This window comes from Scyliorhinus canicula, chromosome 14 (assembly GCF_902713615.1).
Source record: "Scyliorhinus canicula chromosome 14, sScyCan1.1, whole genome shotgun sequence".
NCBI classification, from domain to species: domain Eukaryota; kingdom Metazoa; phylum Chordata; class Chondrichthyes; order Carcharhiniformes; family Scyliorhinidae; genus Scyliorhinus; species Scyliorhinus canicula.
In genome coordinates, this window is record NC_052159.1 from 119,310,023 (window position 1) to 119,324,996 (window position 14,974).

Genomic DNA, 14,974 nt, shown 5'->3' on the forward strand with positions numbered 1-14,974 from the left:
GCTGCTAGTCACCCTTCTAAAAAAGGCCCTAGGGATAAAGATGGGCAAACACTGAAAAAGGAACAAGAACCTCGGGAGAACTGTCATTTTGACGGACTGCACTCTACCCGTCAACGATAGCGGCACCATGTCCCACCTTTTAAATTCCTCCTCCATCTGTTCCACCAGCCTGGTAAAATTAAGCTTATGGAGAGTCCCCCAACTCCTGGCCACCTGCACCCCCAGGTATCTGAAACTCTTCACTGCTCTCTTAAACGGGAGTCTCCCAATTCCCTCCTCCTGATCACCCGGGTGTACTACAAATACCTCACTCTTGCCTAAATTTAACTTATAGCCCGAGAAGCCCCCAAATTCCGCTAACATCACCCCCGGCATTCCCCCTTCTGGATCCGCCACATACAACAGCAGGTCGTCCGCATACAGCGATACACGATGTTCCTCCCCACCCCGCACCAGACCCCTCCATCTCCCTGACTCCCTCAACGCCATAGCCAAAGGTTCAATCGCCAGTGCAAAGAGCAAGGGGGACAGGGGGCACCCCTGCCTGGTCCCACGGTAGAGCCTAAAGTACTCCGATCTCCTTCCATTGGTAACTACACTTGCCATCGGAGCCGCGTAGAGCAGCCTCACCCATTTGATGAATCCCTCCCCGAATCCGAACCGCTCCAGCACCTCCCACAGGTACCCCCACTCAACTCTATCAAACGCTTTCTCCGCATCCAGCGCCACCACTATCTCCGCCTCCCCCTCCACTGCCGGCATCATAATAACATTTAGCAGTCTCCGCACATTCGTGTTGAGCTGCCGTCCCTTGACAAATCCTGTCTGATCCTCGTGTATCACCCCTGGCACACAGTCCTCTATCCTGGTGGCCAGGATCTTCGCCAGCAACTTAGCGTCAACATTGAGGAGCGAGATAGGCCTGTATGATCCACACTGCAAGGGGTCCTTATCCCGCTTTAGGATCAGAGAGATCAGTGCCCGCGACATCGTCGGGGGCAAAGCCCCCCCTCCCATGCCTCATTGAAAGCTCGCACCAACAGGGGGCCCACCAGATCCGCATACTTTTTATAAAATTCCACCGGGAACCCGTCCGGCCCCGGCGCCTTACCTGACTGCATTTGTCCAATCCCCCTGACTAGCTCCTCCAACTCTATCGGCGCCCCCAGCCCCTCTACCAGCTCCTCTTGAACCCTTGGGAACCACAGCCTGTTCATGAAGCTCTCCATCCCCCCTCTCCCCATCGGAGGTTCCGACCGGTACAGTTCCTCGTAGAAGTCCCTAAAGACCCCATTTACTTCTGTCTCCTTCTGCACTACATTCCCACCCCTATCCGTCACTCTACCAATTTCCCTAGCCGCATCTCGCCTTCTCCCCATACTCATATATCGTGCCCTGCGACCTCCTCCACTGTGTCTCCGCCTTTCTGGTGGTCAACAAGTCAAATTTGGCCTGCAAGCTACGCCGTTCCCCCAGCAACCCCTCCTCCGGTGCCTCCGCGTATCTCCTGTTCACATCCAGGAGCTCCCCCACCAGTCTCTCCCTCTCCTTCCTCTCCCTCCTTTCCCTATGGGCCTGGATGGAGATCAGCTCCCCCCGGATCACTGCTTTCAGAGCCTCCCAGACCATCCCCACCTGGACCTCCCCCGTGTCGTTGGTATCAATATACCCCTCAATACTTCCCCGGACCCTCCTACACACCTCCTCATCAGCCAGCAGCCCCACATCCAGGCGCCAGAGCGGGCGCTGGTCCCGCGCCTCCCCCATCTCCAGATCAACCCAGTGCGGAGCATGGTCTGAAATCGCTATGGCCGAATACTCTGCATCCTGCACCTTCGGGATCAATCCCCTGCTCAGGATGAAAAAATCTATTCGGGAATAGACCCTATGGACATGGGAGAAAAAGGAATACTCCCGCGCTCTCAGCCTCCCAAACCTCCAGGGATCCACCCCTCCCATCTGGTCCATAAACCCCCTCAGTATTTTGGCCGCCGCCGGTCTCCTACCCGTCCTTGAACTGGACCGGTCCAGTGGGGGATCCAGCACTGTGTTAAAGTCTCCCCCCATGATCATGCCCCCTGCCTCCAGGTCCGGAATGCGGCCCAACAAGCGCCTCATGAAGCCGGCATCATCCCAATTCGGGGCATATACATTAACCAGCACCACCTTCTCTCCCTGCAGCCTACCCTTCACCATAATATATCTGCCCTCCTTGTCCGACACCACCTCAGCCGCCTCGAACGCCACCCTCTTCCCCACCAGAATCGCCACCCCCCGGTTCTTCGCGTCCAATCCTGAGTGAAAAACCTGCCCCACCCACCCCTTCCTCAGACGAACCTGGTCCGCCACCTTCAAATGGGTCTCCTGGAGCATAGCCACGTCCGCCTTCAGCCCCTTCAGATGAGAAATTACCCTCGTTCTCTTAACTGGCCCATTCAGCCCCCTCACGTTCCAGGTAATCAGCCGGATCAGAGGGCAACCTGCCCCTCTCCCCCGCCGGCTAGCCATAGCTTATTGACTGCTCGCCCCAGGCCAGCTCGCCCCGCCTGACCCGTTCCCCATGGCGATAACGCCTCTCCTCTACCCCCCCGGCCCATGCCAGCTCCTTCCTGGCCATTCCAGCAGCAACCCGGTATCCCCCCCCACCCCCCCAGGCTAGGACCCCTCCTAGCCGCGACGCACCCTCCATGGTACTTCCGTGAGTCAGCTGACTTCTGCTGACCCGGCAGCTCCTGCCAAAACCCATCTCCTCCCGGCATGGGGTTATCCCCCTCTTGCCGCACCTCCTTGGCACCGCTTCAGCGCGGGAAAGAAATCCAGTAGAGGCCATGCCCCCACCTCCAGCTCCGCCCCCCCTGCCCCGCAGCGTGGACAACCAGAGGAAAGCCCGCGCTTTCACACTGCCACACCCCACCCTTCTGACGCAGCTCCACAAAATCCAGTTTCACCCCAACCCCCAGCCCCGTACAGAAGAGAACATATAAAGCACATGCCCCCAACGTTCCCCACATACCCCACCCCCACACCCAACAGAAAAACCCACCCGGAAACAGAGCAAAAAGAAAACCAGCATAAAAAAAACACGTGTCAAAATTGAAGAACAGCAACAGCAAAAACAGCAACGGCCATAGTGTGTCCCCAGACCCTTGTTCGAGTCCAGCTTCTCCGCCTGTACAAAGGCCCACGCCTCCTCCGGGGACTCGAAGTAGTGGTGCCGGTCCTTATATGTCACCCACAGATGCGCAGGCTGCAGCATTCCAAATCTGACCTGCTTGGCATGCAGCACCGCCTTCGTCCGGTTGAACCCGGCCCGCCGCTTTGCCACCTCCGCACTCCAGTCCTGGTAGATTCGCACTACCGAATTCTCCCACTTGCTGCTCCTCTCTTTCTTGGCCCAGCGCAGCACACACTCCCGGTCACTAAATCGATGGAACCGCACCAGCACCGCCCGCGGGGGTTCATTTGCCTTAGGCCTCCTGGCCAGCACTCTGTGAGCTCCCTCAAGCTCCAGGGGCAAATGGAAGGACCCCGCTCCCATCAACGAGCTCAACATCGTGGTCACGTACGACGGGAGATCCGACCCTTCCAGCCCCTCCGCCAGGCCCAGGATCCTCAAATTCTTTCACCTCGTGCGAACGTCCAGCTCCTCCAAGCGGTCTTGCCACTTTTTGTGAAGTGCCTCGTGCAACTCCACCTTCCCCACAAGGACCACGGCCTCCTCTTCCCGCTCAGCGGCCTGCCGCTGCAACTCCTGAATGGCCACCCCCTGGGCTGTCTGGGTCTCAAGCAGCTTGTTGGTAGTCGCATTCAGGGAGTCCAGCAACTCAGCCTTCAGCTCCGTAAAACAGCGCAGAAGAGAGGCCTGCTGCTCCTGCGCCCACTTCCACCAGTCCTCGGGTGTTCCGCCGGCCACCATTTTGTCCTTCTTCCCCCGCTTTTCTTGGGGAGCTGCTGCAGCTTTTTCCTTTGCCCCACTCCGGGTGAGCACCATAAATTATGGGGAATGCTCCTCTAGACACCTTCCCCCACCGGGATTCGTCGAGACAGCGCCGTTTGAGGCCCTCAAATCGGCCCAAAAGTCCTTAAGTAGCGGGAGCTGCGGTGCGGCAGCCGCACCTACAAAGCCGATTTTCTGACCGCTCCACTCCTAGTCCAGGCCATCCACCGGTGGAGAATCTGAGAAGGAGTGTTCCCACATGGGGAAAAGTCCAAACAGCACCACTACGAGCCCTTAAAAGAGCCCCAAAGTCCGAAAATAGTGGGAGCCACTGAACGTGCGGCTTAGCTCCGCATCACCGCTACCGGAAGTCCGTTTCCGCTTCTTCAATGGCCCTGGTGAGATCTCTTCACAGTTCTTCCCTCTGCTGCTAGAATTCAGCTTTCATAAAGGCCCTCAGGTCAGCTTGAGACCTATAAGCTGGCCCTTCCCCCACTAGCATGCTTGCAGAGGCTTTCGTTTGCTGCTGTTCAGACAAATCTTGCACTGTTTCTGAGGGTCTGATAACCAAGAAACATCCTATTCCTGGGGGAAAATACTCCTTGAACCTTCACCCACGCCTTTTCATTGAAATTCCAACCCGTGCTGCCCAAAAAAGAGCTCTTTTCTGCAACCTTAGGCAGGAGCTGCCTATGTGTACACACTCACTGCATGATGCACACCGGAAGTCCTCCTCCAAGACCGAGTTAGGGAACTGGAGCTGGAGTTGGATGAACTTCGGATCATTCGGGAGGCAGAGGGGGTCATAGATAGGAGCTTCAGGAAAGTAGTTACACCAAAGACTGGAGATAGATGGATAACTGTAAGAGGGACTGGGAAGAAGCAGTCAGTGCAGGGACCCCCTGCGGTCGTTCCCCTGAGTAACAAGTATACCGTTTTGGATACTTGTGGGGGGGACGACTTACCAGGGGTAAGCCATGGGGTACGGGCCTCTGGCACGGAGTCTGTCCTTGTTGCTCAGAAGGGAAGGGGGAGAGGAGCAGAGCATTAGTAATTGGGGACTCAATAGTCAGGGGCACTGATAGGAGATTTTGTGGGAGCGAGAGAGACTCACGTTTGGTATGTTGCCTCCCAGGTGCAAGGGTGCGTGATGTCTCGGATCGTGTTTTCCGGGTCCTTAAGGGGGAGGGGGAGCAGCCCCAAGTCGTAGTCCACATTGGCACTAACGACATAGGTAGGAAAGGGGACAAGGATGTCAGGCAGGCCTTTAGGGAGCTAGGATGGAAGCTCAGAGCGAGAACAAACAGAGTTGTTATCTCTGGGTTGTTGCCCGTGCCACGTGATAGTGAGACGAGGAATAGGGAGAGAGAGCAATTAAACACGTGGCTACAGGGATGGTGCAGGCGGGAGGGATTCAGATTTCTGGATAACTGGGGCTCTTTCTGGGGAAGGTGGGACCTCTATAGACAGGATGGTCTACATCTGAACCTGAGGGGCACCAATATCCTGGGGGGGATATTTGTTAGTGCTCTTTGGGGGGGTTTAAACTAATTCAGCAGGGGCATGGGAACCTGGATTGTAGTTTTGGGGTACGGGAGATTGAGAGTATAGAGGTCAGGAGCACAGATTTGACTTCGCAGGAGTGTTCAGGTAGGTGGTTTGAAGTGTGTCTACTTCAATGCCAGGAGTATATGAAATAAGGTAGGGGAACTGGCAGCATGGGTTGGTACCTGGGACTTCGATGTTGTGGCCATTTCAGAGACATGGATAGAGCAGGGACAGGAATGGTTGTTGCAGGTTCCGGGGTTTAGGTGTTTTAGTAAGCTCAGAGAAGGGGGCAAAAGAGGGGGAGGTGTGGCGCTGCTAGTCAAGGACAGTATTACGGTGGCGGAAAGGATGCTAGATGGGGACTCTTCTTCTGAGGTAGTATGGGCTGAGGTTAGAAACATGAAAGGAGAGGTCACCCTGTTGGGAGTTTTCTATAGGCCACCTAATAGTTCTAGGGATGTAGAGGAAAGGATGGCGAAGATGATTCTGGAAAAGAGCGAAAGTAACAGGGTAGTTGTTATGGGAGACTTTAACTTTCCAAATATTGACTGGAAAAGATATAGTTTGAGTACATTAGATGGGTCGTTCTTTGTACAATGTGTGCAGGAGGGTTTCCTGACACAATATGTTGACAGGCCAACAAGAGGCGAGGCCACATTGCATTTGGTTTTGGGTAATGAACCAGGACAGGTGTTAGATCTGGAGGTAGGTGAGCACTTTGGAGACAGTGACCACAATTCGGTGACCTTTATGTTAGTGATGGAAAGGGATAAGTATACCCCGCAGGGCAAGAGTTATAGCTGGGGGAAGGGCAATTATGATGCCATTAGACATGACTTATGATGTGTAGGTTGGAGAAGTAGGCTGCAAGGGTTGGGCACACTGGATATGTGGAGCTTGTTCAAGGAACAGCTATTGCGTGTTCTTGATAAGTACGTACCAGTCAGGCAGAGAGGAAGGGGTAGAGCGAGGGAACCGTGGTTTACCAAAGAAGTGGAATCTCTTGTTAAGAGGAAGAAGGAGGCCTATGTGAAGATGAGGCGTGAAGTTTCAGTTGGGGCGCTTGATAGTTACAAGGAAGCGAGGAAGGATCTAAAGAGAGAGCTAAGACGAGCAAGGAGGGGACATGAGAAGTCTTTGGCAGGTAGGATCAAGGAAAACCCAAAAGCTTTCTATAGGTATGTCAGGAATAAAAGAATGACTAGGGTAAGAGTGGGGCCAGTCAAGGACAGTGGTGGGAAGTTGTGTGTGGAGGCTGAGGAGATAAGCGAGATACTAAATGAATACTTTTCGTCAGTATTCACTCAGGAAAAAGATAATGTTGTGGAGGAGAATGCTGAGAGCCAGGCTATTAGAATAGGTGGCATTGAGGTGCGTAGGGAAGAAGTGTTGGCAATTCTGGACAAGGTGAAAATAGATAAGTCCCCGGGGCCTGATGGGATTTATCCTAGGATTCTCTGGGAAGCCAGGGAAGAGATTGCTGAGCCTTTGGCTTTGATTTTTATGTCATCATTGGCTACAGGAATAGTGACAGAGGACTGGAGGATAGCAAATGTGGTCCCTTTGTTCAAGAAGAAGAGTAGAGATAACCCCGGTAACTATAGGCCGGTGAGCCTCACGTCTGTTGTGGGTAAAGTCTTGGAGAGGATTATAAGAGATACGATTTATAATCATTCAAGATAGGAATAATAATATTAGGGATAGTCAGCATGGTTTTGTGAAGGGTAGGTCATGCCTCACAAACCTTATCGAGTTCTTTGAGAAGGTGACTGAACAGGTAGACGAGGGTAGAGCAGTTGATGTGGTGTATATGGATTTCAGTAAAGCGTTTGATAAGGTTCCCCACGGTCGGCTATTGCAGAAAATACGGAGGCTGGGGATTGAGGGTGATTTAGAGATGTGGATCAGAAATTGGCTAGTTGAAAGAAGACAGAGTGGTAGTTGATGGGAAATGTTCAGAATGGAGTTCAGTTACGAGTGGCGTACCACAAGGATCTGTTCTGGGGCCGTTGCTGTTTGTCATTTTTATAAATGACCTAGAGGAGGGCGCAGAAGGATGGGTGAGTAAATTTGCAGACGACACTAAAGTCGGTGGAGTTGTAGACAGTGCGGAAGGATGTTGCAGGTTACAGAGGGACATAGATAAGCTGCAGAGCTGGGCTGAGAGGTGGCAAATGGAGTTTAATGTGGAGAAGTGTGAGGTGATTCACTTTGGAAAGAATAACAGGAATGCGGAATATTTGGCTAATGGTAAAATTCTTGGTAGTGTGGATGAGCAGAGGGATCTCGGTGTCCATGTACATAGATCCCTGAAAGTTGCCACCCAGGTTGATAGGGTTGTGAAGAAGGCCTATGGTGTGTTGGCCTTTATTGGTAGACGGATTGAGTTCCGGAGCCATGAGGTCATGTTGCAGCTGGACAAAACTCTGGTACGGCCGCATTTGGAGTATTGCGTACAGTTCTGGTCGCCTCATTATAGGAAGGACGTGGAAGCTTTGGAACGGGTGCAGAGGAGATTTACCAGGATGTTGCCTGGTATGGAGGGAAAATCTTATGAGGAAAGGCTGATGGACTTGAGGTTGTTTTCGTTAGAGAGAAGAAGGTTAAGAGGTGACTTAATAGAGGCATACAAAATGATCAGAGGGTTAGATAGGGTGGACAGTGAGAGCCTTCTCCCGCGGATGGAGGTGGCTAGCATGAGGGGACATAGCCTTAAATTGAGGGGTAATAGATATAGGACAGAGGTCAGAGGTGGGTTTTTTACGCAAAGAGTGGTGAGGCCGTGGAATGCCCTACCTGCAACAGTAGTGAACTCGCCAACATTGAGGGCATTTAAAAGTTTATTGGATAAGTATATGGATGATAATGGCATAGTGTAGGTTAGATGGCCTTTAGTTTTTGACTTCCCATGTCGGTGCAACATCGTGGGCCGAAGAGCCTGCACTGCGCTGTATCGTTCTATGCTCTATGTTCTAACAGTAGCGCCGTCATTCTCTTCAGGTCAGCGTTTCGCTAGTACTCTCAAAGTTCCGGATGATGTAGTTTACACGGGTTGCATGAATCCCATCTGGCTTTTCTTTTACTTTAACGGCTGTTCGGGGTGTTAGCAGAACTTGGTAGGGTCCATTGAGGGAATGTTGAACCTGCAGACAACTGGCACTCGTCCAAGTCTCTTTTAATACTGTTGATTCCGATGTGTAAAGCAAATAGATATTGACTTTCCGGGTGCAATGGTATGGAGAAAAAGGCTGAGAAAGTATCCGATGCTGGTGTATAGAAGACAAAATGACATTTGTGACCGGCACCAATGGAGCAATAGTGATAACAATTTTATTGATGGCTCTGAGATCTTGCCCAAACCACCGCCCATTGGGTCTTCCTACCTTTGGAATGGGGAGTATAGGGGTGTCACAGGGTCTTTGTATTCTCTTCAGCACCCCTTCCTGTAATAGTGCATTGATCACTCCCTCGAGGTTCGCTTTGAGGAAATGTATTTACACAAATATATTTGCGGAGAGTGAGTGTTCCAGCTGCAAAGCCAAGACACTGCACTCTGAGATTCAATTGAAGAAAGCATATTTTTATAGTCTGAAATAACAGCTCGAAGTAAACAGCCATGTTTATATTAAATAGACCTTAGAAAATATGTAAGATGAAATACGTAGTACGTATGTTCTTGCCCTTTGCTTAAAACAACTCCAGTACACATTTTGTTATATTTCGGAGGACAATGTGTTTTCATAATAAGGCCGAGACCAAAATATTAAGCAGTATTTTGTTTAACTGACCTACTTATTTTCGTTCAAAAGCAGTGTTGAACTATAGTCAAGCATTTCCCAGCATGCTTCTAAGTTGGCAACTCATTAATTTCACTTCCACAGATAGACAGAGCTAAGCAATTCCACAACCATTTGGGACGCATGGTAGCACAAGTGGATAGCACTGTGGCTTCACAGCACCAGGGTCCAAGGTTTGATTCCCCGCTGGGGCACTGTCTGTGCAGAGCCTGCACAGGGTTTCCTCCCACAGTCCAAAGACATGCAGTTTAGGTGGATAGGCCATGATAAATTGCCCTTAGTGACCAAAAAGGTTAGGAGGAGTTACTGGGTCACAGGGATATGGTGGAAGTGAGGGCTTAAGTGGATTGGTGCAGACTCGATGGGCCGAATGGCCTCCTTCTGCTCTGTAGGTTTTATGTTCTATGTTCATTGGACTAGATCTAAGCTCTGCAGTCCTGTCATATCGAGCCATGAATGGTGGTGAACAATTAAACAACTAATTGAGGGAGGAGACTCCACAAATGTTCCCATCCTCAGTGATGGAGGAACCCAGCACAAAAGGTAAGGCTGAAGTATTTGCAATAATCTTCAGCCAGAAGTGCTGAGTGGATGATCCATCTCGGTCTCCTCCAGTGGTCTCCATAGTCCAATGCAATTGACTCCACATGATATCAAGAAATGACTGAAGTCACTGGATATAGCAAACACTATGGGCCTTGACAGAATTCCAGCAAAAGTACTGAAGAGTTATTCTCCAGAACTTGACGCACCAAACTGTTCCAGTACAGCTATAACACTGACAGATACCTGATAATGTGGAAACTTGCCCAGATATGTCTGTACACAAGAAATAGGAAAAACACAACCTGGTCAATTGGCACCCTATCAGTCTACTCTCAATCATCAGTAAGGTGATGGAAGGGGTCATTAACAGTGCTATCATGCACCACTTACTCAATAATAACCTGCTCACTGATGCTCAGTTTTGGTTCCACCAGAGTTACTCAGCTCCTGACCTTCTTACAGCCTTACTTCAAACATGGACGTCAACGTCAGCGATGAGGTGAGAGCGATTAACCTTGACATCAAGGCAGTATATGATTGAATATGGCATGAAGGAGCCCGAGCAAAACTGGGGTCAATGGGAATCAGGAGAAAAAATCCTCCATTGATTGAAGTCACACCTAGCACAAAGGAAGCTGGTGGTTGGAGGTCAAAAATCTCAGCTCCAGGCCATTACTGCAGGCGTTCCACATCTTCAGCCATTTCATCAATGACCTTCATTCCATCAGAAGTGGAGGTGCTTGCTGATGACTGTGCAATGTTCAGCACCAATGCAACTCAGATGCTGAAGCAGTTCATGTCCAAATTCAAAAAGACCTGGACAATATCCAACCTTGGGCTGACAAATGGCAACTTACGTTTGCGCCACACAAGTGGCAGTCAATGACTATCAAACGCAGAACAAAGAAAAGTACAGCACAGGAACAGGCCCTTCGGCCCTCCAAGCCTGCGCCGCCCATGCTGCCCGTCTAAAAAAATCTTGTACACTTCCGGGGTCCATATCCCTCTATTCCCATCCTATTCGTATATTTGTCAAGATGGATTATCGGCAACAAGAGAGGATCTAACCATCACCCCATGACATTCAGTGGCATTATCATCGCTGAATCTCCCAATGTCAACATCCTGGGGGTTACTATTGAGCAGGAACTGAACTAGACTATACATAGAAATACTGTGGCTACCAGAACATGTCAGGAGTGTAATGGAATACTCTTCACCTGCCTGAATGAGTGCAGCTCCAACAACACCTGAAGAAGCTCAGCACCATCCAGGACAAAGCAGCCTCCTTTATTGGTACACCTTCCACCAACATTCACTCCCTCCACCACCCATGTTCAATGGCAGCAGTGTGTACCATCTACACTGCAGGAACTCACCAAGGTTCCTCAGGCAGCAGCTTCTAAACACATGCCGCTGCCTTCCAGAACAGTGTGTTTCAAACTTTTTTTTCCGGGACCTTGCGGCACCCTTAGAACTGAGGGAGAGAACAGGAGAATATGGCAGATGAATGCTTTAGAATTGGTGCAGGGGCAGGGATTCAGATTCTTCGATCACTGGGATCGTTTCTGGGGCAGATGTGACCTGTTTAAGAGGGACAAGTTGGGGATCAATATCCTTGGGGGGGGGGGGGGGGGCAGTTTAGCTAGTGCTACAAGGGAGGGTTTAAACTAGATTTGCAGGGGAGTGGGATCCTCAACAGCAGGGAAGCAAATGATGGCTTGAAAGGAGATGCAGTACGCAGCAACGGCAAACTGAATTGACATGACAGGCAGGAGCATGGCATGGAGTAGGGAAAACCTGTTATTAAATTGCATCTATTTCAATGCAAGAGGGCTGACAGGTAAGACTGATGAACTCAGTATGTGGGACTGGGATATTGAAGCCATAACTGAAACATGGCTAAGGAAGGGACAGGACTGGCAGCTTGATGTTCCAGGGTACAGGTGCTTTAGGTGAGACAGAGTTGGAAGAAAGAATGGAGGGGAAGTTGCATTTTTGATTAAGGGGAGCATCACAGCACTAGTCAGAGATGAAATAACCGAGGGATCATCCAGCGAAGCTTTGTGGGTGGAGCTAAGAAATAAGAAGGGGATGGTGACCTTATTGGGGTTGTACTACAGACCCTCAAATAATCAACAGGAATTAGAAGAACAAATATGCTGGGAGAATGGGGAGACTTGTAGGAGTGACAGGGTTGTCATAATAGAGGATCTTAATATTTCTAACACAGACTAGGAAGCCATGGTGTTAAGGGATTAGACAGGGTGGAATTTGTTAAGTGTATTCACGCAAACTTCCTCAGGAAGTATGTGGATGGTCCTACTCAGGAAAGGGTAAAACATGACCGACTCTTGGGAAATAGGGCAGGGCAGTGACTGAGGTGACAGTGGGGGATCACTTTGGGACCAGTGATCATAGTTCTATTCATTTTAAAATAGTTATGGAAAGGGACAAAACTGGTCCACGGGTTCAAGTTCTAAATTGGGACAAGGCAAATTTTGATGGAATTAGACAGGAGCTTGCAAGGGTTGATTGGAGTAGCTTGTTTGAGGGCAAAGGCAACTATGGCAAGTGGGAGGCATTTAAAAGTGTAATAACTAGAGTTCAGGGTCTATATGTTCCTGTGAGGGTGAAGGGCCAGGCTGGCTGGAGTAGGGGTCCCTGGATGACAAAACATATTGAGGTTTTGGCCAGGAAAAAGGAGGCATGGCTCAGGTACAAGCAGCTGGAATCAAGGGATTCCCTGAAGGTGTACAGGGGATACAGGAGTAGACTCAAGAAGGAAGTGAAGAGGGCAGAAAGGGTCATAAGGTAGCTTTGGCTGAGAGAATTAAGGACAGGATTAAGGACATTTAAGGGACATCTTGACAAACACATGAAAAGGTAAGAATAGAGGGATACGGACCCTGGAAGTGGAGAAGATTTTAGTTTAGACGGGCAGCATGAACGTGCAAAGGACCATTTGCCCTTGGAGGGCAAAGGGCCTGTTCCTGTGCTGTACATTTCTTTGTTCTTTGTTCTTTGATTCCAAAGGGATTCTTTGAATGTATTCAAAGAAAATTAATAACTAGAGAGACAATAGAACCCCTCAAGGAGCAAAGTTACCAGAAAGGAGTCTGAGGGATCTGATATACAGGCATTTGGAAAGACAAGTGCTGAGGGTTTTGGCCAAGTGTGGTATAATGACTGGTACAGGCTTTGAGGGCTGAAGGGCTTGTTCATGTGCTGTATTATTTGTTCTTTGAAACCCATGCAGACATGGGCAGAATGTGCCAACTCCACACAGACAGCCATCTGAGAACGAAATTGAACCCAGGTTCCTGCCATTGTGAAGTGGCAGTGCTAACCACTGTGCCACTGTGCCGCTAAATAAAATATCCACCACACTATAGGATAGATTCAATCTACCTGTAGCATTAGACATTGCTCACATGGTCCTAGATGAAAAGGCAGCTGAAAATTTGAAATTTTTCTTTCGGGTACACCGACTGTTTGCTCTGTGACCCTTCAGACACCCGTCTGCAATCCACCCACTGGTCGCGACCCACACTTTTAAAAGCCCTGTTCCAGATGAACAAGGGCAGCAGACACATTGGAACAACACCACCTGGAAGTCACCCTCAATAGAATCCCTTCAGTGCAGAAGGAGGCCATTTGGCCTATCAAGTCATCACCAGCCCTCTGAAAGAGAACCTTGCCTGGACCCTCTCCCCTACCTTATACCTGTAACCCCACCTAACCTGCACATCTTTGGACACAAAGGGACAACTTTGTGTAAACGGTCCACCTAACCTGCACATATTTGAACTGTGGGGGGAAACCAGAGCACCCAGAAGAAACCTAGGCTGACAGTTGCTTACAATCCTGACTTGGAAATATATCACCGTTCCTTCTCTGTTGCTGGGTCAAAGTCCTGGAATTCCCTGCCTAACATCACTGTGGATGATTCTATACCTCAGGGATTACAGCAGTACAAGAAGGCAGCTCACCATCACATTTGCAACCAAAGAAGGACAATAGATGCTGGCCTAGTCAGCAACGGCCAGATCCCACAAAAAAAGTTCTATGTGTTTGCCAAGTTTGATAAATGAAGTGTCATAGCTATGGAACCTAATCTTAAAGTTTAAAACTTCACTAGCAAGGCCTGGAGCTATCAATTTAGTGTGATCTCTTCTCATTCCACTTGTAGAATACATCAATGTTTTTAGAAAGTTTGTTTAACTTTTAAGTTTGATGCAATGAGTAAGTAACAATGTGAAAGGAATGAGAACCTGCTGGGCTTCAGTTGTATAACCCAGTGGATGATACATGTAGCAGGGGATTACTTGCTGATCATCTCCATTGCTATGTAACATTGAACTAGCTGTATGTTAAAACATGTTTGAAATATTTTGAAGTTGAAAGAAGACGGAACATTGCATATTCATGAATAAGATGTGCGAATATTTGTGTGTATTTCTGGATAGTAATAATAATGTCAAGATAAATCAGATCACTGGAACTATACATTTAAATGGATTTAAGATGGTAATTAGAAATTAAGCAATACTTTTGTCAGAAAACTAAATACAGGGATGTAATAAAATGCTTAATACTGGAATGCTATTATAATCTTCCTATTGTTCTAAATGATAAATAATGTCCCAATTGGTTTCTCTAGCTCCTCTGAATGTTAGAAGAAAGGATCTACTTGCGAGAATGTGCAGTGATGCTGGAGGTGGCCTGGCACCCAATATTAAATGGTTGCCCTTGAAGATTAAAAAGACAAAAAGAAAACAGGCAAAAGAACAAAATCTAATCAGTACAGTTAGCAGCAACTATAAGCTACCACAACACAACAGCTTGAAGAATGTAACCTGCCTGACAAATCATCCAACCCTTTCTGCATCTGTGGAACTGTTTGTAAGATGTGAGTACATTTTAGAATCTGTTATTTTATATTATATCATGGGAGTGGGAATGTTTACGCTCGCAGTTTGGCTGAGAAATGCGTGAACATAGTACCATTATCATGAGTTATATTCAGAATTATGGGACGATTCTCAGGGGCTGCTAGACCCAGGTGGGATTCCCGATGGCCTGTTAAATCAGGCATCAGGGCCAAATCGGGATTCTCGCCGGACCTCGAACCCATTCTGAGTCT

At 49.2% G+C, this 14,974-nt stretch overlaps 1 protein-coding gene across 2 annotated transcripts in view; it reads left to right on the top strand.

Annotated features, from left to right (window-relative positions):
- Positions 1-14,974, top strand: part of LOC119977893 — a 164,686-nt gene that overhangs the window by 57,994 nt on the left and 91,718 nt on the right. For both annotated transcript variants that reach the window (XM_038819181.1, XM_038819180.1), the window contains exon 3: positions 14,492-14,740. In XM_038819181.1, the coding sequence (XP_038675109.1) occupies positions 14,492-14,740 (249 nt within the window). The remainder of the gene's footprint in view (positions 1-14,491; positions 14,741-14,974) is intronic.